Source organism: Grus americana, chromosome 3, assembly GCF_028858705.1.
Source record: "Grus americana isolate bGruAme1 chromosome 3, bGruAme1.mat, whole genome shotgun sequence".
Classification (NCBI taxonomy): Eukaryota; Metazoa; Chordata; class Aves; order Gruiformes; family Gruidae; genus Grus; species Grus americana.
The window spans coordinates 68,236,519-68,261,193 of NC_072854.1; the positions used below are offsets into that span (position 1 = coordinate 68,236,519).

The window sequence follows — 24,675 nt, forward strand, 5'->3', positions numbered from 1 at the left end:
ATACACGCAGCACTCTACCTCCATTCCATTTCCATAGAAATTGCTCTGCCGCCATGAAAAGACGCAATGAGTAAGCGATGTCATAGAATTAATCCATGAACTTAGAATTCTGAGTGACCTAGTAAAGCGCTGATTCCCTCAACTCCAGATACAACCTTCCCCGTTCAACACTGCATGACCCCCAATAAACACAAGATGAACCTGAACGAAGTTTTAAGACTAACGCCACGATTTCCCTACAGTTCACACCAATGAGGTGAGGGCTGCCACAAGCCCACCTTCCCTGCCACCTTAAACCCTTCCAGCATGATCATACAGTCTTCTAGGAGGTGGCTAAAAATGAGAGCCGCTGCAGTCCTCACTGACACCTTTCCCATCACAGCTACCGATACCCATCCTCTGAGGTACCACTGATGCCCACGCAATTACACAGCAATTCAGTCAAAAACTAACCCAGAAATAAACAGTGATTATTTCTCAGTTGGTTCAGTTCCCCTTGTCAAACCCAGTGGCCAGTCCCAGGGGTGACAGTGGAGGTGATGGGATGGCGCAACCGGCATGCTGTGGGGCACATGGCAGGACTGCAGCTGCCCTGGCTTACAACAGCTCAAGCAGCCACAGAACTTGACCTGTAGGTTGCAAGAAAAAAAAATAGCAGAAACCTGTGTTTCAAAAGCATGGCAACCTTGGGTAGGCCATTTGACCTCACACCTCAAACAAGCACACCTGACACTGGGCAAAAAAGGACCTTATTAAAACAAAACAAAGTAATAGCAAAACCACCAATGCCTATCCGAAGTGCCTTTCATACTCATGCCAATTAAAAAAAAAAAAAAAGAATTAGTTTATGTTTTCTGCTCTTCATTCCATCAACACAATCCAATGTGAACATTTACAAAATTACTCATTAGACACAAAATAAAGGATTAGTCTTTATAGACACACAGAGCCTACTGCCGACACAAGCTTCTTTACTGCAACAACAAATTTGCAGATATATCATTTGAAAGCTTTTTCCTGTATGTCTGCTCTAGCTTTCTCACAATAGCAGAAAGGTGTATTTTGCTATTATGCCTTAAGTCTTGATAAATATATTCCGTAGTAGCTGTTCTCTGGCCAGTTTCATTCAGGCCTCTCCCCCTTTATTCCTCCACTCTAACAGGCAACAGTTTCTGTTTATGACTTCCTTTCCTTCACAGAGTACCTAACTCCCATGTTTTCTCAAAAGCTTGAGATTTCCTTCTAATTGTGACCCCAACAAAAGTGCTCAGAGCACTATTCTGTGCAACTTTTCATTTGGGCTCTCAGTGACTCCACATGGTCAGAGACCCACAGGTCAAACCCTCCAGATATCACAGCAGTTAGAAGGAAAGCAAGCATTGTATAGAATCTGACAGGCCATTAGAAGTAGCTAATAAAGCCATATTTTGTTTGTAGCCATTTGTTACAAACCCACATTACAAATTTGTCCGCTTTGAACTTTATGGGAACATTCATGCCAGGACTTTTATATACAACGTGTGAAGGAAACGGAACAACTATTGAGCTGTTTAGCTGCGCTTACTGTGACACAAACCTGCTGAAAAAACTCCCCCAAAGGATGACACAAGCCAGCACTCAGTGCCGCAGAAAGTGGTCAGCTCCTCTTCAAATCCAACAAAGGGAAACTTTTTTCAAAGCCACATCAGAGAATACCATTCACCATTTAGTATTACATCTCTTTTGTTGTTTTTAGACACTTGTATAAGCTTGCTATGTAGCCGCTGTGATTTTACACAATGCCCTTAAGAAATAAAAAGATAACAGGCAAATTGTATAAATACCAGAATACCATGAAACAAAACATAACCAAATTTTATTAGAAGCGTAACACCACTGCTCTCATTTCAAGCTTCACCGTACAAAGATGACCTATTGACTATTACCCTGACGAACAGCATTATCTTGAACACAAGCTTAAGAAGCCATATTTACTATCCCAAAATGACATTACAACTAGGAATACTAAACAAGGGATAGCGATCATGGGTTTTCATAAGCAGTTCAAAACTGAATACCGAACTCTCTTGCTCCAGGGAAAAACCACTATGTTCATATGATCAAGCCACCCATACCCCAAACAGAGTTATATTAAAGCATTTATTATGTTCACCATACTTTGAATGTATGGATTGTTCCTAATTTCTAAGACATTTTCCTTGGATGTAAGATGATGAGGAGTTTGCTCACACTACAAAAAAAAGCCTTGTTGCCACATACAAAGGATTGCAGTTGGTTTTAAATTTGAAAAACAAAATTTAAAAAAAAAAAACCAAACAAAAAGCCTCACCAAAACCCCCAAACCAAATTACAAAATGATAATACCTCCCACTCCCCTCCATATCCAAACAGCAAGGGTTTTGAGTATATGAAGTGCTCTCTGGTTAGGTAGCAAAGCTTTTCAGTAATGAAGTGTCTCAATAACAGCATTTGGGACCAACTTAGAGTTTAAGCTATGTGGCCAAAATGGTTAACATTCATTGTTAATACTACCAGCTTACTCATACCTAGAATAATAATGAGCTACTAAATATATCAAACACTCAGGGACACAGATAATACCCAGTACTCTGCTTGGATATCATGATGATGGAGGTAGGACAGAGCATGGATTAAAAGTAGGACAATTGTGAAAAAAAACCACAGGCAAATTAGTAGAACATTAGTTGATAAATAACTTTACTTCTCTCTAAACAACGCTGTTCATGAAAAACTGAGTGGTAAAAGTCCCTTTTACTATCACTGCTTTTTAAAGTAGGTAGTTGTTGCCAAAACAGTTCAACGTCCACAGTCGCTTCTATTTTTAAGGTAACTGCCAGCATTCGTTTTTGGACTCATTCAGAGAAATTAGTCTTTTTAAAAAAGGTTTAATACTAGGTTCAAAGCAAATTGGTATCTCTTCTCACACCAGTTACCAAAGCTTCTCCTGAGACATGCATGTCTCAAACATCATGTAAAGAATCTGCAGCACATATACTCTCCTAGGTGCCAAAGATATAACTTTAAAATGCTATGAAGATGTTTATCGCCCTATTTTTAGGGATTGACAATAGTGCCAATGTGCCAGAGGTAAAATATACAACATACTACCAGATTTCACAAATGCATTTGTTGTCTTGATACAGTAAACTCTTCAGAGAGATCCCTCTGCTAACTGCAAATGAATACATGCCCAGTGAACTGCAGGAAATATCCTCTATGTTTATGATACATTATTCCAAGCCAGAAGTCACATAGTTTATAAAAAGTTTTCATTATTTAAGCTGAACATATTCTAGTTGGTTTCAATTCATGCTAGTTTACTACCAACAAACAAGAAAATCCCTAAACCACGAGGGACACACAGAGACAAGGCAACGGAGTACTTTTTCCATTATAGTGAAATAACACCTTCAAAAATGCAAGTAGCTGCAATGTCTTTGTGAAGCATATTGAGTTGTGCTGTTTCCCTCCCAGCAGAACACACAGAGCTCAGAAAAACTAAGAAATGTTAGTCCAACATAATCTCCTAACCAAAGGATCAACTAGCCCAAGTATCACTATCATTCCCACTTCTATGCTACTGTAGTAATAGACGGTAGCAGAATTAGCATGTCAGACTCATTACTGACGCTCAGGGTTTGGAGCAAATAACTCCTGGCGGCAGTATTCTAAACCAGAACCCACTGAAAACCTTTTGAAAAGGGCACAGAAAAAAGCCTCTTCTTCACCAGATTGTTTTGTGCAAATATGGAATTCCTAAAGCTAAAATATCAATCCACTTTCTCTATACAAATACACCTGTGCACAAGCACAAAACATGCATGTGCGTAAATAGTGCTATTTTGAACCAGAACAAGCCAAAGTGAAGTCCACTCATATACAAGCTGTATGTTCTCATCATACTTTTAAAAACAGTTCGTGATCAACCTCGTTTATTATTTCTTCTTTCAGTATTTCTCATCTGCTCATCCTAGATGCAATGAAATGCTATGTAAAGTACTTTCATTTTAAAATATCGAAACAAACATTAGTTTCTTACTGGTAAGCTTGATGGTCTTTCTTGCTGGATTAGATTCAAGTCTTCATGATTAGGCTTTCCTGGGGCCATAGGGGGTTGAGATCTGGTTCCATAGCCTTCCTGAGACATGTCCTGCAACAACAGTTGTAACAGAATTATTAACCTGACTCAGTAATTACAATTAAATCCAAATCACTGAAAGATGCAAATACATCTGAGTGCTGATGGGTCTTTTGATCGGAAGTTTTTACTAGTTAAACCTTCTTGATGAAGTACGAAGCCCACGCAGGTACCACCATGACCTGTACTGTTCGTAAAGAACTCCAGGGAGCAGAGCGACATGCCGACAAGCAGCCGGGAATCGTACCACTGGAACATGGAGAAACACACAAACCAAACCTCCTAAATAAACGACCTCATTTTACTGTAAAACAGTAGCAAGCATGAAGCAGTCAAAACATTCATCCTACTCCGAGATGTATTCTCAAGCGTTTTGATGAAGTACTGAGCCAGGTGAAAGACGGAACTTGAAAATAAGACTGTAATCACAGTGTGTAATCAGACTCTTGTAACAACCCCAGATTTACCATCACTACTACTGGCACAACTTTCATGCCCTGGCTGTCAGGTGGTAGGACACAACGCAGTCGCTGTATCTGCTGGAGGCACGTTGCGTCTGACGGGTTAGAAGGAAAGTGTATTTAATCAAGAGTAGCTCCAAAGCCTGTACCAGCAACCTGGGGATTTTCCTCCCTGTACAAGCCCAAGCAGCCTTAGGTAATGGCTGAACACAGCACCCAGCACACAGGGGTGGGGGGAGCAATGGAACAACCTCCCTCGTGCCATCCCCCATCCCACAACACAGGCTTACTTTACACGTATAGATACTTGCCCATCGCAAAGCCTTAGATTCAGGCTTCATTTTAGCTACTATAGCAGCTTCTACACAACGTCTTCAAGGAAAACAACAGAACGTGCAATACCGACTTCAGCATGTGTCGCTGGCAGGGAAAGTTGAAGAACCAGTTCCCGGCTGCTAGAAAAGATACCTCACCATAAAGGTTTTTCTTTGTTGTTCTTAAATGGTTTAATTCTGCTCTCCCCCTCCCCAGTTTATTACCAGTTCAATCTGCTTCAGCCACCCTCACACCTTCAGTTCCGACACGTACCTGAACGGACGCGGGGGCTCCTGGTGCGAAGGGGCAGGGGAGGCTGTCCTCCGCCCCAGCCCACCGCAGCCCGAGCATCACCTCGCTGCCGCCGCCGCCGCTTATAAAGGGCAGTTCTGACCGCCGAGTGTCCCTATCAGCAGAGTTACTGCTCACGCACAGGCTCGGCGAGGCAGCTGGCTTGCAGAGCAGGAAAGCTTTCTGTCTCTGTTTTTAGCCCAGCTCCTGACAGAGGGAAATTTGTTAACAACCGTACTGTTTCCATTCAGCCCCTTCCACCACTTTGGACTCTCCCGAATTATTTTAAGTGACGCAGAAAATTCAACGGGGCTAATAAAACAAACCCCAGAAAACCTGATACGATGTAAACCCAGCAATAAACGATCCTATCCCTAAGCCTGTGCCAAGTAAAATCAAGAAACACTTAAAAGGCCAGCACTTCAATGTGGTTACCAGCAGAGGGTAACAATTAGGCTTAAGGGTGACAAAGGCTGATGGCTGAATGATTATTATCCCCTGTGACCCCCCGCGCTCCCCCCCGCCCAGATTTCCACTTGTCACACAGCTCTCCTGCTGCGCACACCAGCAGGTTCCTGTGGATTAACAGTGAGGTTTAAAATCAACAAATGGCACAAGGCCTCCATTCAGCAGCCTTCACCCCAGTACAAAGGAGTAGAAAGGTGCAGGACAGCTTCACAATAGGCAAACAAATGAGCAAACCTCTGCTTTCCTTTTTATTTAAAAGCGCGCGCGCGCACACACACTCACGCTCATGCACGCTAGGGGCTGTCACCGCATAGGCATCTGTAATAAACCCAGCCACCCTAGATTTCAACTTCCAGTTCAGCAGGCCACTCTCTTCTTCCTAATTCTTAAAAAAATTATACCAAATAAGAACCACTTGTTAAAAGAACAGCAACAGAAAACACCCAAAAATACCAAGAGTGGTGAAAAAAGGATAAATGGAATATTCAATTTAGGAGATGTCATTTTAGAAACACAATTGTTCCTTTTTTCCAAACAGACACTACAGGATTCTGCTGGGAAGCAAGACATAGTTTATATTTTGAAAAAGCAAGAGCCATTAATTACTTACAAAGTACCAAGCATGGTTTTTGCCACGTTTGCAAGATTTTAACCTCACTTCCTACTGAAATTTCCAGGGGGACCAGAGCGGGAGAGGGAAGAGACAGCACGCTTTCTCATGAGACATACTGCTTGTTTACTTTTACCTGCATATTTGAAGACTATCTATGAAATGCCTTTCCACACACTGGAGAGTACATTAGAAACCCTAGACCTGACACTCTTTGTCTTTTTTAATACACCATTTTCATAGTGCTTTCCTTTCTGACTGTGGAAAAATCAAATCCATTTGCTCAGTTCTAGATGAGGTTTGGAAACAAATACTGCAGACATCAGTGTTTGTTATGATGCGTATACCTGTGCACTCCAAACGGGACTGAGCTCACATACTTTTTCTTATATTCTCCATTAAGCCATTCAGATACTTGGATCACTGGAGACTTGGAGAGCAGCTCTTGAGAAGTAAAGAATCCGTTTTCTTTCAGTAAGTTGCAGGCATGGGAATCTCCCAGATGAAATATGCATGGGGCTGTGTGTATAATTTTATGTGTTTATACATATGCACTGTCCAATAAAAACAGTCCATTTATATACTAAACATAATGACTATTAAATAATAGCATATTTCACTAAGAGGTTGGCTTCATAACTAAAAGAGTGCTTAGTATCATTTTCACTGAAAAACAGAGGAGAAAAAAATCCCTACTGCCTTTCTTCAGTTCTGCATTAGGAAATTTTGTTAGCATAGAGCATATTCCAGAATAGACACAACAGATTTTGAGAGATAAGTAAGAAGTAAGGACAGAAGCATTAGGGTAAATTGTCCATTACTGAAGAAATGCATGGAACTGGCAATTCTCACTTTCAGTTTTGAAAGGTCATTTTTCTCTCTAGCATCCAGGGATGGATTTATTGGGGACTGAACAAAGGGAACATAAGGGGAAGAGGAATGTGCTACCACGTGTTGTGCTACAGTCATGGCTGAAAAGTCCCCCATTGATACTGGGGCTCAATCTTCTCCTGGCATCCCTGGTTTTTTTCCTTTTGACTCCCAATATTTCATCCATCAATGCCATCGGCTTTCAAAGCAGAGCTTATGATTTTTTTATGAATCACAGAAAATCCTTCCTCCCATAGAAAAGCATGTGTGTAAGAAATCCAGGCTTTTATAAACAGAAGGCTACAAGTTTCCACTCAGAACTTCCCCACTTGGCACAAACCCAATCATATCATAGCTGTTATAACACAAACTGTCAACAAAGTTGTAAAATAACTAAAAGCAGGGTTTCCCCCATCAGATTTTAGAAAAGGCACAGGGACAAATAATCAGCAAGTCATAAACATATACTCAAAATAGCTGAAGTTTAGACTTTTTAGACTTTTCAAAAAACATTTATACTGTGAAAGAGGTAGACAAAAAAAAAGGACTATGCCTACATATACACAGCCTGAAAACCTGGTAAGCTGTTCAGAAATCAATCCATATACAATTATTATATTTGGGTAATCACAGAATCATAGAATGGTTTGGATTGGAAGAGACCTCAAAGATCATCTAGTTCCAACCCCCCTGCCATGGGCAGGGACACCCTCCACTAGACCAGGTTGCCCAAAGCCCCATCCAACCTGGCCTTCAACACTGCCAGGGATGGGGCATCCACAACTTCTCTGGGCAACCTGTTCCAGTGCCTCACCACCCTCACAGTAAAGAATTTCTTTCTAACATCTAATCTAAATCGACCCTCCTTCAGCTTAAGGCCATTACCCCTTGTCCTGTCACTACACTCCCTGATAAACAGTCCCTCACCATCGTTCCTGTAGGCCCCTTCAGGTACCGGTAAGCCGCAATTAGGTCTTCCTGGAGCCTTCTTTTCTCCAGGCTGAACAATCCCAACTCTCTCAGCCTGCCCTCATAGGAGAGGTGCTCCATAAGAACCAATTGCTTATGATCCACAGAGCCAGGACTAGCTATTTACTTCCTGTTCACGTACACTTTTAGCTTGCTCTGCAAATTGTGGTATATGGAGCTCAAGATTTGTGTAGTCTGAGGAGTAAGGGAGGACACAGGGTATTTTCTTCCCTTATTCTCTGTTACTGTATTAATCTTACAAACTTTTAAAGTCCCTAATTCTGCTGTAGGATTTCATTAACACAGAGTGTTTAAAGCAACCAAGTGAGCCAATGCACCAGCCTACAAGAAAGACAAAGGCCCCTTGTTCCTGCCTCCCACAACCCTTGCAGCTGGACACCCCTCCAACCCCTTTGCTTGTGTTAGTGGTCTTTATCAGACCACTTTGTGAAATGGTGCAACTTAAAACTTGCCAGAAAAGTAACTCCCTTCCCCCCAGCTTTATCATGAGCAGAGCTGGCCTTGGGAAGGGTTGGGTGAGGGAGGAGACGAAAGAAACTTCCCTCTGTCAGCAGCAGCCAGCCACAAGCCCGGCTCCACCAGCCACCAAACTGCAGCCCAAGTCAACTGCACTGCGACCACTATGGAGCAGACCACAGACAGACAACCTCTCCCCTTTTGATGTGCAATGCTCATTAGTGTCATACTTTCATTCTTGAGCTGGACCTAGTTTAAAACAAGCAAGTCTGTCCACATTTACATGTTCTCTGCAAACCTGAATGAATACAGTGCCGATAATGTTTGAAACCATGTAGATGAAATGCACATTTGTTATAAGTTCTACCAAAGAAGGTAAGATCTAATTATTAAATTATTTTTAACGGAAAATGAAAACATAGTGAACACATTAATGTTTGGGGGAAACCACATTTAAAGAAGAGCTGGGTGAGAAATATCATTCAGGCTTCATCCACTTCTACTGCAGCAAATTTCAGAGGGATAACATGACCACCCAGAAAGGTAAGTACCACGATGGTTAAATAGAAGGAGAATAATTTATGGAAAATAATATACTGGGCTTCAATTTGAAAAACTCATTAAAAACTATTTTAGCTCATGTTCTTGATTCAGTTGGTTCAGCCTTAGAAGACTTCAAGTGTGAGAGCAGTGAACTCTACAGCAATGTGACAACAGCAAAATTGAAAGCAAATGTTAATTTTTTTCCCCCCAGACCACTTGAGAATGGAAGTCAGGACCCAGTGCAGCAGCCAAGAGAGGCATACGGCCCTACAATACAAGATTATTTTAGTCATCTCTGAAAGGATACTATGGAACAGAAAGAAGGCAAGTGATACGTTAGGGGCTATACAAGGACACTCCCTGTTATCACTTAGCCAAGTATCTGTTCATTCTGTGTAGGCAAATACATACCAACATACTTCCACTCTTTCCATCTTCTACAGTAAAAAGCTACAATAATAAAAAAAAAGTACTTACCAAAATGGTGACATATCCCTATACAGCCAAATTCTTGCCCAACCTTAACACCTAACACATCACGTCCCAAGTTGAACACACTCTGGCAGCACAAAACTGACAAAGGACAGCCAACCTGTTAGAGGAATATTGTAGGTAAGGCTGCACTCAGAAAAAATGTTATGCCCAGGGGCACAGGCAACCCTGAGTTTTATGCAAGCAGCCAACAGAATGCAGCCCTGTGGGGAACGATCCACTAAGGACCAAAGAGCAGAGAGGTTTGCTTGAATCCTGGGCAGATGGTCTGGGGGGTCCTGCAGGATGGAGATGGACTCCTGCAGATGATCCTAGGTCAAGAAGAAATGCATATATGTGCCTTGAATTTTATGAATCAGAAATGGAAAAACCCAAACCAAACAAAAAACCCCTAAAGCCTTGAAGAAAAGATAATTGGTATCTCGCAGCTGGAGAGCACTGTGCACAAATCAGCAAGCAAGTCTCTTGCTGCACAGAGGGAACAGGTGATCACAGGGAAAAAAATGTTTGGTAGGTCCCGGCATCTATTACTCCAACAAAAAAGAAGACAGTGCTAACCACCGGAGGTGGATTACCAGTGTACTCTGGTAATCCTCTTCAACATGCTCATCTGTGTTTACGTGATGAAGTGAATAAATCCTGCTCATAACTAGAATATGTAAATCATTTCAGGCCAACCCCCGAACACCACCACAGAAACCTGAATGGAGACAAGGAAAGCAGCTGTCCTGAAGTACAGCAAGCAACAGGCTGGCATCTACCTCAACAAGCTGATGCTATTTGTTGACTGTTGCTTCAGTGGGGCTGGCAAGCAGCAACTGCTCTTCTTTCAGGTGGTTATCATTTCCCTGCAGTCAAGCCAGGGCAGGATTGTGACCTCAGAAACAAAGATGACACTTTGCCTTACCAAGGTAATTTTGATTTTCATCTACATTACAGGTACTAGAGGGAGTCAAGAGCTTCAGAGAAGTGCCAAAGCAAAACAGTCCTTTCCCAAAAGGAGATAATTCATCCAGAAATCATACCTAACTCCTCTGAGAAAAATCCTAACACGTATCTGGAGAAATTTGGAAAAGCTGCCAGTTTGGATGCCTCAGGTGTAGACCAATCATTGCCAGTAAGACATCTCTTCTTCTTCAATGTTATTAATGTCTTCCCTTCCAAGAAATCTGCAGTTTCATTCTAAAACTTACTGTTTCCTAGATGTCTTTTCAAAAACAAATTATATTTAGAAAAAAAAAATCTACAGTGGGAACACCATTTTCTCCCTTCAGGATCCCAATTATCACAGAATGACGTCTAAGTTAAGACTTAAGACACTGGAGGGGGAAGGAAAAAAAATATACTTTGCGTAGCAGGCAGCAGTTGATGCAAAAGATACATTAACTCAGGTAAGCAAATATATTTTTGAGGCTCAGTCCATCAAAACTCTCAGGAAGTTATTAGAAACTCAGACTACCTAACTATGGAAGATTTTCCCCTGCAGAATACATTGAAAGCATTTTAAAGGCAGACAGGGTCAAAAAAAGCCCCCCACATCTTACAGGAAGAACACAGTTTGTTTGGACAGCATAGCTTCTAGTCATAGATCAGGTAATCTGAGCCAGCTAACAAGAGAGAAGGGTCTCTCTTCCTAAATGCTCTAGTCCATTTTCATATGTGTCTCGTCTAAATGGCCTCCAGGAGCCACGTTAAGCAAGTGATGCAGGAACAGCTCCAAGATGAAATCATTCTCGAAAATCTTTATCTTGCTATTCTCTTTCCACCGCTATTGCATTCCATGGATCACAGAGCATATCAATAGGGGCTTTAATCAGAAACAAGACATTCCTTCTAGTTTTCTACTCTCATACTTGTAACATGCCACATGAAAAACACAGGCGAGTTTGATGTTGGTATTAAAATGTGACTGTTGCACATTGTGCAGCCTGATAAACAGCTGTCAGTTCTTCATTTACAGGTAAAAAAGGTAGTTTCTTTGTTCTACAGATGTAAAGTTCCAGTGTGAATGAAGAGATGAGAACCTGAAGAGGTAACCTGAGAAATATAACTTGGAAATAAGGGGTAAACCAAGCATTTTATTTCCATGAATTTTCCCATGTTCATAGAGCTTTTTGGACTTTTCTTAAAAAACCCTACAAGGCTGGGCAGTCCAACCATGCTTTCATTTTCTACACCCACTCCTTCCTCTCCCTGCCTATCCTTTCACTGACAAAGCTGTACTTTAAAAAAAAAAAAAGAAAGAAAGAAAAAAGAGAGTTTTTACATGTCCTATTCTTTATAGTCACTTGGGACAGACTATCACATTAATGTGACGACTTAGATTTTGTGCCATCCAGCGTCCTGCCCTGTCACACTAGTCCTTCCTAAAACTCCAGGAGGAACGCATCTCTTCAGCAAACCTGAGATGCGAAGCTGGGCTGAAAAACATCTCTGCACCCCGAAGAAAGATCTAAACCCAACAAAGTGCACGAGAGGGGCAGGCTTTAAAACCTGCCATTTTTTCAACTCGGCTGCTGCAGAAGCGGGGAGCTGGGGGCTCCGTGCCGCCGAAGGCAGCAGCCTGCCCCAGCCTGCCTGCTGCCACTGAGGAAGCTCTCCCAAGCATACGGCTCACTGGCAGAAATGAGGTCAGAGCACTGCCCGCAGCTTACAGCAGAGCTGAAAGCCTGAAGCCAGCTTACAGAATAAAGAGAAAAGCTGCACCGAGAGCAGCTGCTACCTCTAGGCTAATCGAGCTAGGTACCCAAGGATGAGACTTCCTCACTTGAGAACGGGAAACATTTCTTCAGCGATTTCCTAAGGACATGTCTGTAACTGTGCTTCCAGGTAAAAGCCAGGACTTCATCTAAAGGCTCATGAAAACCCACAAATCTGTGAGGAAGGGTTGCAAGCAACACCCAAAACATCACTGAGGTCACATAAAAAAACCCCAGAATGGTGAGGTTTTGTTTTGTGCGTTTGTTTCCCACCGCCTCAAATATAAAGCTATACTATGTTACAGGCAACATTGATATCACAGTCCAGTGACATCTGTTAACTTATTCCCTAATACTCCACCACGGAGGTCTCAAAGAAATGATTGAAATAAGCTTTGCCTACTATTTTATCAACAGCAGAATCACAGGAGAAGGAATTGAAGCTCAGATGCAAAGTAGTCTGTAATTTTGTTAAAGCAAGTTTTCTCAGCTGGTCTCTAACTTAATTTTTCAGTAGAGGGTTAGCATGTTACATTTAGGGCTACTGGACGTACAGAATTAGCTGCATTACTATCCTCTCTCTCTCTGCAGTCTGTGAAGACACACAGTATCTGTGCAACAATCTTTAAATCCAGCCACCATGTGGAAAAAAAAAAAAATCTTAGTCCAAGGAGTAGAAAGAGAACAACTTACAGAAAGAGAACAATAATTTCCAGAAGGAAGCATCACCAGCAGAAGCAATTCAATGGACTGCACAATACAACAGTTTAAACCAACAGCAGCAAACGATTTCTTTAATTTTTGAGGTAGAAAAGTCTTCACCACCATCACCACAACCACAGTTTTTTCAAAAGAAAGTATTCCCAACTGGGCTGGTGCTGCGAGGAGCAGGGGGAGGGTGCAGGCAGGTGGAGAACAAGTGAAAGAAGCGATGAAAACCTCAAACTCTGAGACCAGACCACTGACTACTCTTTAACATAGCAACAAAAAAAACCAGTGACTTTCATTAAAAGTTGATAAAGGATTACTAGGTAATAAAGCAGCAATAAATGTCTCCTTTTTTATGAGGGTGGAGGAACACGATCTTTATAAATTCTGTATGTAGACACCTCAAAACCAAATACATATAGCTAGTTATTTAATTTTCTACCTAAAAACATGCACATGGAAGATACCCAAGATGGGTACTTGGCGATCAGGGAGAAGCGCAAGGAAGACCTGAAGAGAGAGGCAGAGCTTGATTTATTGAGGGATAGCTCACCAAGACCAACAGTTGCTCTCCCCTCTCCTGCAACAAAAACACCAAGCAGTTCTGTCAACATGTAAAGGTAAACTTGTTTTTTTAAGTAGTAGCTTTCTTCCTTTGATTTGCTATTTCACTCTTTGTTGTCCATATCTGATTGCAACAACTGAAACACCCTGTAAGATTTCAGCTGCATGCTCCAGTATCTATTCTAAATCCAACTACAGTAGGAGAGAAATGCAGTAAAAGGGAAATACTGGAAAGGATAATGAATACATATAAAACACCTGCTGACCTCTCTTCAGATAATACATTGTCTCAACAACAAAATCCCGATTCAAAATACAGAAAATAAAACTAAGTATATGTACACTGAACATCTTCAATTATTAAAGAAAATATGGGTAGCCAAAAAAATACAGTGGTAAATTTTATGCCAGGAAATATTAACAAACTTGTTTTCCCTACCCCTGAGGAAAATAATGTGTGTTAATTTAAAGGCCATAAGAGAATACTGCTGCATTGCAACTGGCCATGAGGTGTAATTTACAAGACCACTGAAATTTGGAATATATACTGCTCATGTAGAACTAAAGAAACCCAGAAAACACAAAAAACCCCTACCACTCAGATTTATTAGTACTTTTCAGACTTTACAACTTTATCACTTAATTCATAGTACTATACTATTTGCATTTTAATTTTTTTTTCTTAAAACAGGATCTGTGCATTTATATTCTAAAACATTTGTGTAGACAACTTTGTCTATGAGCAGCCATCAAATTAATGGATCATAAAGTAAATGACTACTACATGATCTGGTATCTTTTGATAAATTCGCTATTCTGTTTAACTTACTGCTAGATTTCAAAGGTATGGATGAAATTTTTTATGGGATATTAATTTTGCTCTCAGAATAACAGTAAAAGAAAATCATCACAGAGTAATGAGTGGTAAGGGGAGCAACAATAGTTATGATCACTAACCTCCTAAACCAAAATAGTCTTTATCAGCTTGCATTCCAATAGTTTTAGTATCAAGTTAATTAATAGACTCCTACGCTAATATCTAAATGCCAAGCAATTAATGGCACTGAACTATAAATGGCTTTGTCTTTGCTCTTGTAGAGTTATTTTATAAAGCAAATGCAATTCTATCACTTCACTGATTTAATGCAGGCTTTGTGAGGTTAATATTCCCAAGCAATCGCAAAATAAAGAACTACTTTAATTAACCTTCTGTGATTTAAATACTGAGAGAAATCAGAATTAAGAAACTTTAAATAATACCACCATCATAATAACAACAATAATAATAATACTTAGTGGATCAAAGCCAAAGCAGTGATTTGAGAACTTTGAGAAATACATTTGAACACGTGTACGTTACTGTATTTCTCAACTCATTAAAAATACTTTTCTTTAAGCATAAAATGATAGATTTTACATAAGTTTTGTAGCTGAGACGAAAAATGTTCTGTTTGAGGACTATTTACTTAGAAATACTGAAGTTTTTAGTTTGAAAAAGTGATTCACCATCCCCACCTTTTGCACTAGAATGCTTTGCAGAGATTTTTGTTATGGACATGGGACATTGCCTGCTGAATCTACAAACTGATTGCATGTAACTAACTAACCACTTAAAAATAAAGGAGCAAAATATTTGGACTTCCCTTTTCCCTCCTGACTAAATCTTCTCTCTTTCCCATTTAGCTGAAAGCAGGCTCTTATTGCCAGAGTTTCTTTCTGATATTGTATGCTAACTTCATTTTAGTACCTGAAAAAAATTGTCAGGACTGGGGCCTTTCTGCATTGCTCGTCTTAAAAGCACGAGAGATGCTATATGTCTACTAGGTTTAGAATGATACGAAAACGGGATAAAAATTAAAAACCAGCAGGGTACACAGGTGGTCATGAACATTCCTGCCAAACAGGTTTGCAGCGTGCTCTGACCCATCTCCTGGACTATCCGGCCAGATATCATCAAACCCCCATCAGCAGCAGATGCCTGAAGAGGTGCTTGCTGATTTCTCAAGAGAGGAAAGCCGACCTTGAAAACACAAACGGAAAAGCCTTTTTTTTTTTTCCCAGCAGAACACCATTAATAGATGAACACAGCAAAAGAACATACAGACTGGGAAAATGTTTGACTACAGCGAGGAAACTTTAAACTGAAGGTGCCATACCATTGTTAAGACAACACAGAAGCAAACAAATACTTTCAGTGACAGCCCTTTGGAAGACTGTAAAACAGAAGTATAAACAAGTTTGCTACATTTTATACATAAACAGTAGAACCACTCTGCAAGATAAAATACTTCTTTCCCAGTAATATCACTTAACAAATCCAAGTTACTACAGAGACAGATACATGTAAGGGATAATTATACATGATAACTTTAAAGGCTTCAGACCTAGTAGACCGGAGTTGATTTTTATTAGGCTAAGTTGATCACCATGCCTGTAAACACTCGCTTTAAAATAACAGGGCTGAGAAAAATCTGAATGCAGTTTTTTGGGTTTGGTCAACGTGCCTTCAGCAAAAACAAGCCTGCGCTGCTGTGAGTGCTGCTCCATGCTATGCCCTCAATTTCGTGTTCATGCTCAGGTGTGAGTTTACAGACAATTATCCTTGCTTTTTCTGCCCAACTCTATTCCTGCTAGCTACTTGGCTCTGGAAGATCATTCTCCAAGTCTGACAAGCTAGCACCTATTATAATCGTATAAATACAGATATAAATCACCAAGGGAAAAAGAGAAAAGTTTGACACATTTCCTGGAATGATAGAAGCAACGCTGAGCAAACACAGCATTCCTCAAATGGACAATAACCAGCTATTCCCACTACTGGGAGAAGATGTAGCACAACAGGAGTCACGGTCTCCCTGAACTCCTGAGCTAAGCAACCTCTGCCACAGAGATAAACAGCCATATGCTTAACACTTATTTGCTATTATAGCAGCATCATGATTGTGAAATAAGGCTTTATAAAAGCAGAAATCTAACTGGCAAAGGCTTCAATCAGTTAAGTGTTTGTTAAACCTACACAGGTTCAAACCTCATTTGCCCTCCCTGAAAACATCATGTGCTTAAGAAAGGCTCAAAAAGGATAAATTAGTTTTATGCACAACATCAGTACGGTTCCTAAATATTTCAACAGGTTTTTTTTTTTTTTTTAAAAATCACTTCAGTGTTCAGCATTGTAGGTGATAACTGCCTTTCAAAGGTGCTGGTCACTGGTGGCTTGTCTAGAAGCCAGGATTTAAGTCGCGGTGTGTGAATTTGGAAGGCAGATGCTGAAAGCCTGCTCCCCTTCCCTCCTCCCCCCAAGTCCAGCCAAGCTTTACTACAGATGCAAAAAAAGTCAAGATTGCACTCTGCCTTTTGCTATCTATCTGGTCTCTCTGAAGTAGGTTGGCAACAAAAGGTTCAGCGTACCAAAACGGATGCCTTCATAAAAAGTTATACTGCATTTCCTTGTCTCTAATTTCAGGTCTGCTGAAAGGAGGTTGGAAAAGCTGGCAGAAGTACGTATATCTGTGTGAGAATTTTCACCCTGGCGCTTTCTTGTTAGGCATGTGTCTGCTCACTACATAGAAGCAACCCTGATTTCTAAAAGCCAGCCAACAAGCACATCTCAGAAGCAAAAGTTCTTAGTGCCATGCATCTGGGGTTGAACGGTCTAAAGGAATTGCTTCTCCCTTGTACCTCTTCACTCTGGAAAGAAAATAATTGCTTCTAAGCTAAAAACAAGCCCAGCATTTCAAGACAGTGTGACAATACGCTGGGCACCAGGCACCTCTGTTGCTGAGATGACGGAAGCCATGAAGGATTTATGGTACGCAACAAGTAGTAGTGTCAGCCACCGCTGATGATGGCAGACAACAATCTCTTCTGAACATTAAATTGGATTATGAGTTCTCATATAACTGTAATAGCCAACTTCCACAAAGAATGCTTTGCTATATGCCTGGCAGCAAATGTCAGATTAACATACAGGCTTGTTCTTTCCCAGATTTCCTGTGGTTCATAACACAACAAATATTAAGTGCAGCCACTCATATAGCAGTAGGTGATTACAGAAACAAGAGTTAAAAGGACAGAAGGACAAACGATTTTTATTACAACTTGAAGCTGTGGGGCTGTGTTACTTGCAAGGCCCCACATATTCTTAAAGAAGTTTAAATTCTGCAGGATTTGAGACTAAAGTACAATACAGTCAACTGCTAATTCTGTGCCAGTTTCTAGTAACTTAAGAGTGAAGATTTTATTAGAAAGAGTAATTGTGTTGAGATATAAAAGTTAAATTTGGACTCACTAAGGATTGTCCATATTACTAACGATTTGGTATTTGCACATAACACAACTATTCCTAACTTACAACAACAGTATTGTTGCACAGTGTTACACCCCAAAACAGCTTGACAATGTTAATTAACATGCTGCTTATTACATTGTTAAAAGAACTTTAGCAGCTCAGATCAAATTTAAAAACAAGGCTTCATCTTCATTGTACCAAAATCACTTTCATAATTTGATACATTTCGCCACAAATACAATTTGTTCTGTTTTCATGACAGTCATACAGCTTGGATGTGAAAACAGATTAATTAGTTTCACATTTTGTTCACATTTTCAAAGACTGTTTCAAATCGGGTAATGTTTTATCTGTCCTACCTTGGACTGACTCAACACTAGAAACAGATGTCCGCGCAAGAACATTCTCATCATCATCTCAGGCTGGCGACTGAGATTACTTCAAACCACTGTCACCAGTTCAGCAACAAACCTGAAATTTATGGCCTCCATTGATCCTAGTTTGGGGAACTGGAGAGAAGCCACAGCCCTTTGGCGGAAGCGTAAGTGGTCCCTAGCCCTCTGCCCCGAGACACCGACCAAGACACCACCAGAGATACCCCCCACCTCGTCACGCACGCCACCTTCCTGCTTTGGATGCCTTTCTACCTGGGACAACAGAAACAGGTCACAAATTCTTACTGGTCTGAACTGCATTCGTCCCCCTGGACCACTCTCAGAACAAACCCCACTAGTTAGACTACTCTTCATTTGCCCTACGACAATTTGCATTTAAAAAAAAAAAAAATCTCACGAAGATCAGTAGGTCTTATCAGTATGTAAGGTATTATACTGGCAGAGAACACAAGGTTTTGGACAGCTCTTAGAACATTTAAATAAAACTTGACAGTGCGGGAGTCTTGTTTGTTTGCTTGTTTGTTTATAAAACATTTTATCCTTTTAAATAAAACCAGACTAAAGACTGAGCCTGAACTACTTGACTATTCCTTTAAGGCACTTAAAAAATAATAATCACAAGGGAATGGTGTAAACACACACACACACACACAGAGCCTCTTCGCACATGCTGCTAATCAGAAGGACCAATGCCCCAGAGAAGTGCACATGTGTGCCCCACCTCAAGGACCTGCCACGCTTTTTCCCCCTTTTAATCTCATGCCTGCATGTGAAAAAAGGGATCAGCATAATCCCACTCTATTCTGGAAACCTACAAGCAGAAAGCTTCCAGGAAGATGTAAAGACAAAGGATGACTTCAGGATTAACAGTAGCAGGTGTAGAATAAAATCGCTATTTTTGTTTAACTAAGAGTGAGACCATAATTATTTTGCAGATCCATTTCATCTGTCGAAAAGTGATATGGTCCCAACTCATAAAATAGCACAATAAACCTCAGAGGCACGATCCTCTCTTGATACATATGAACACATGCTACATAAAACAAGAAAATATATAAACATGGCTGTTTAAAAGCCAGTTGGAAAGCATAATAACCCAAAATATAGATCACACTATCTTAACAAAATAATGTTTAATGATGACAGTTTAAGTTTGCAATTACATAGCATTCTTCAGCAAAATATCACTTCTACTTATGGCAAAAGATTTAAAACTGCAAAAACAACTGAAGCATTTATTCATTTATATGCCATTTCAAGATGAAAAACCCTGCCGAGGGCAACACTGTAGTAGTGCAGCACATCTTTCTCTTTTTTTCTTTTAAAGAGCAGTAAAGGTAAAAAGAAGTTTAAACAAAAAACCAAGGCGCTATCTACATCTACTGACAATATCTAATGATCAATGAATCTGCTACTGCAATAAATTTGCTTAAAACAAAGCTCTTCCTTTAATGGTTTTTACACAGCAGGCTCCTGATATGAAGAGGGGATGACTGATGCTGGCTTGCAATATGGCCCTATAGTAAACTATGCCAGTATTACTATCAAATCACCCCTTATGAAACTCCCTTTCTGCCCACCATGCAATCAATTTAACAAAGATCTAAACAACTTATAGTTCAAACATTCAAATAAATCCCACTCTCCTTCTTCCCCTCTCCTCTTATTAGAGGAATGGTAAGTCACAAGTCACTGGAACAGTCCCAGAAATTATTTTATCAGTTTACTTTTATTGACAAGATTGCATATTGAATTCGAGTCAAGGAAAAGGAGCAATGGCTTCACACTTCCACAATACATGAGAAATGAAGACGAGTACCAATTCCAAGGCACAACGCTATGAGTTACACCTGACTGCAGAAGCTCACTCACATTATGTCTATAAAAGAGCAAAAATAAAGCATTATCCATATGAAATTTCATATCCATTTTCTTCCCATAATGGAAATACCTGGTACATCACACTACAGGGTTTTACATAAAAGGAAACTGGTGGCAAGAAAAGGTCCATCATCCATCCAGAATAAACACTAGTTTCAGTTTGATAATCTCCAAAACAAATGAACTGACATAAAACTACAAGGGAAATAAAGAAAAATACAGGAGAGAAAAGAAGGTAAATTACTGAGAAGCCCCCCTTCTCCAATCTGGAATCTCTCTTCTACATCCTCAAGTAAAACCAGTTCAATCACACTCACATCACAAAGGCCGCAATCAGTGATGATGGCTTATTTACCCTAAAACAGAACATGAAACTTCTGCCCCTCACAGCTGCTCCCCTGCTACAAGCAAGTTCAGCTTCCAATCCATCAGGCACAGAATAGCCTGTAAACTCTTCGGGGCAAAGACCACCTTTTTGTTATGTACTTAGGAGAACAACCAGAATAATAACGTCCTGATCCACAGCTGCGGCTACCATGAACTACTTCAATATTATTAGAGTGGTTTTCTCTTGCTTCATGATCCAACCATGCTCTCCCCGAAAAATACTTGTAGCCTGAAGTTCTCCCATCATTCTGGCTAGCCAGCCTGCAGCAAAAACATCTTCAGAGGCCAGCTGCTCTTCTTGAGGCCGACATCCTGAAATGATTGACTTTATACATTCCCCAAAGTTGTGACAATTCAAAATTTGGACTTTGCACCAATGTGAGGTGCAAAACCCAACAAAAATCAATGTAAAAAGACAAGAAAATGGTTAGTGAAGGATACAGAAAACATGGAGGGAATGCATTTGCAAGCTGGAAAGAAAGCAAAACCAAGGATGACAGACAGAAAGGATGATGGATTGTATGACAGAGTACCTCAGTTTGCTCATCAACAGGATTATATAAACAGGAAGTACTGACATTTTTATGAGTAGAAATAAGGAAGATACACCAACTGGTGCAACAGGTATTACATGATTTTGTAGTTATTTAGAATTCTACTTAGAATATGTAAAGCCAATATGACATCACAGCATCACAGAAACACATAGGTTCAAAGAGACCTTCAGAGAGAGGTCACACAGTCAAACCCCCAATTCGAAGCAAGTCTAGCAAGAAGAGGGTGTTTGGGGGCCTTGTCTAGTTGAATTTTGAGCATCTCCAAGGATGGTGATTCCCATCTGGGCTCCTTCCTGTGTTTGAAAACCCTCATGTAATTTTGTGCGTTTGTTGGGTTTTGGGGGTTTTTTTGGTTTGGGGTTTTTTTTTTTTTTCCTAAGTTGTAACTTCCCTTGTCCTGGCCTGTGCCCACTGCCTCTTGTCCTTCCATTGTGCACCTCTGAAATGAGTTTGGCTCTCCTCACTCCCACATCCTTCCATTAGGTAGCTGTAAACAGCGGTAAGATCTCCCCTGGGCTTTCTCATCGTAAAGCTGCCCAATATATCAAGTTCAGTGACCTCTGTCCTTTAAACTCCGAAAAAGATATGAATGTCTACTCCTATTTCTCTTGCTAAAATTTTAATCAAGTAAACTCTTTATTTTTAAATTATTTTCAAAAGATAATCAGTCTCATATGAGCAAAGATGTATGTTTAAATAAGCATGGTTTTTAAAATTTTTGTCTCAGCAGCAGAATTTGACATACATTCCCAACTGTTTCGTTATCCCAGTATTAATTTGCGTATTGTATGCTGGTTACCACTTGACGGTTAACTCTACTGTGCATCATCAGCAGAAAAAGAACACTGTTGCTGAAGAGTCAAAAGTATAGACTTCAACTTCTTGTATTAGAAATATATTTTCTAGATTAGCAGTTCCCAAAGAATGGGAAAGAACACAGTGGTGAGGTTTTACAGAGAAAAACATGAGAGAGGAGGTGTACACTTGATGACCCTTCTTGAGAAGGGGGAAGGGCAGCCATGGAACCAATCTGGAGTTGGGGAAAAAAGGGGCAAACCCCAAGGTGTTAAGAACTACTTATTATTTCTGTGAAATAGTCCCATGTACACACAAATACTCCGGGAAAAGCCTATGTAATTCAGAATCTCGGATCAGAGTTCAAAATTTAAGAGGCTGACCACTACTGAAGAACAGGACAACCAACCAGTGATTCACAAACCACGAAGAATTTCAGGTGAGATTCTCACACTAAGGATTACTGTCAGCTGACTTCGCATTCAGGCAAAAATGCCTATTGACCTTGAGATGCCTGTATCACCCTTGGAGCCTGGATTTAGACACTCCCTCAACGTACCCTCAAATCCTCAAAGAAGAAATTTGGCTACATCGAGGCTGATTTCTTCTACTTGTGAATCTGTCCCTGCCTTTCTCTTCACCTCAGTTCTCTGACGTCCATAATACATGGAAGGCTTTACTCTCATTTTGCCTTTACCCTCTTCTACGATACCCCTCGCTTCATCGTGCCAACCTTCACTTTACTGGCTATGATGGCAAGTGATGTAATTGGAACATGTATCAACAGATAAATCGGTATCTTGTTATTTCATAAGTCCCGTATAGTTGGTATGTTTTGTACATTTTTTAAAATAAAATACACAGTCCGTTCAACTGACAGTATTTAAAATATGATGAAGTGTCCAAGGCAGCAAAATAACCATTTCAATTTCACAAACCGTGATATGTAGACATTGGAGCAGCTGTTCTTCTTCTGTCTCATAGGCTGTATTACTAGGACTTTATCTGCTAAGACTTTACCAAGACGCTTATGAATAGTATTTTCAAGTCAGAGAAATCAAGAATTTAATGCCAAAGTAAAAAGGGAGAAAATTAAATTTAAAGACACAACTGCAGTCTTTAAAGTCACAGTTACATATAATCCAAAAGATGGAAAGGGATGACATTTACAGGAATATCATAGATACAATTAAGGATTCTATTTCATAAACCATCCAGCATTTTAATGAAAAAAGTTAATTCTCAATGGAATTTTAAAATGTAGATGAAGAAAAATTAACATGTAATTACACAGTGAAATTATCATAGCTTTATTTTAAAATCAAAGGAGGGGAGCCTCCTGTATCATTGCTACTTACAGCATCTTTTGTTAGTTTATTTTACACACTATTTTTATTTCCAGCTAAGATTTCTACACTGCACCAGCATTAGCCCAAAATGTTAATCAACCATGCCTGACAGAATTCCCCAGTGATCTGCAGCAAGTGCTGATGCTTCCAGTAATACCCAGTCTTGGGTAACTCACTTTTGTTAGATTTCCCAGGATGGCGAGTACGCTTTAGTTTCATCCTTCCATTTCCAGATCACCTCTCTGTGATTAACAGAGCTGAGACAGCAGACAGAACTGAGCCTACACGTTCAGCTGCATCGGCTATGGACATCCATTTTGTTCAGTATCTAAAATCCGTCTGTTTCTCAAGCTCTGGGAAGCAGACCAATACACTATCACTTCTGATCTTAGTTAAAAACAGAATCACTTTAAATGAATTTTAATGGTTGACATACAAAGCACAATTCAAGAACAGAAATGGATATTGAATTATGCAGTTTCACTAACTGGATGTGCAAACTGACAACATTCAAATTAATAGCTGTAATATCAATTAAAAATATCTCCTAAGAAGCTCCCTTAACAAAGCAGCTCCAAAATGCCTTGAACTCGTCTATTCTCAAATGAAATAACATGAAAAACAAAACAGCAGTGACCACATTAGATGCAGGAGCTCTCAACAACATCTGTCTTGTGAGGGGAAAACAAAACAAAAGCAAGGAAAACCTCCAGCTTCTACTGACATCTGATCAAGAAACTGTGACTTATTTTTAAAAGCAGAATTAATAGTGGCTGGGGTATGCATACTGTATTTTTTTCAAAAAAGCCGATAGAAAATAAAGCCTGAAAGTGTGTGCAGATATATTTGCGCGTATCTCCCCAAAGACTTTTCAGAAGGACATTGCCTTATTCCGTGTTTATTTAATTTTGCTTTTAACACTGTTCTCTCAAAAAGGGGTCTGGTGGGTTTTGTTCATTTCACACAGACCATTTTTACACCTCCAGCTCCAGGGTGACTGTCAGTAGCGGCAGACGGCGCTTACCTGCTGAGCCTGGTACCTCTGCTGAGCCTGCGACAGATATTGCGCCTGGGGTGGCAGGTGCTGAGGCTGCGGCTGCTGGTTGTAGTACGGCTGTTGGCCCTGCTGGCAGTAGCCACTTACACCTTGCTGACCATACTGAGGCGGTATCTGTTGGAAGAGTCAAGCAAAACAAGTGCGTGAGTTGAGGCAGGAGGACACGAAATCAAGCTATGTCACATCTGTATGGCAACCTGATCAGAAGTGATATGCTCAGCTCTACGCCTGACCCAACGGTCCTACTCTTTTACTCAACAGTTAATGCAAGCCCTTCCTTGCCTGAGCAGGAGTAAGCCCAAGTGTTCTGTAGAGTTACTCTTTTCAGGAAGACCTTCTA

The 24,675-nt window shown here is 40.3% G+C and overlaps 1 protein-coding gene across 8 annotated transcripts in view; it reads right to left on the minus strand.

Moving 5' to 3' along the window:
- Positions 1–24,675, minus strand: part of ARID1B (AT-rich interaction domain 1B) — a 336,150-nt gene that overhangs the window by 228,696 nt on the left and 82,779 nt on the right. For all 8 annotated transcript variants that reach the window (XM_054822466.1, XM_054822470.1, XM_054822463.1 and 5 more), the window contains exons 3-4: positions 24,303–24,449; positions 4,061–4,171 (exon numbers count right to left, since the gene is read on the minus strand). In XM_054822466.1, the coding sequence (XP_054678441.1) occupies positions 4,061–4,171; positions 24,303–24,449 (258 nt within the window). The remainder of the gene's footprint in view (positions 1–4,060; positions 4,172–24,302; positions 24,450–24,675) is intronic.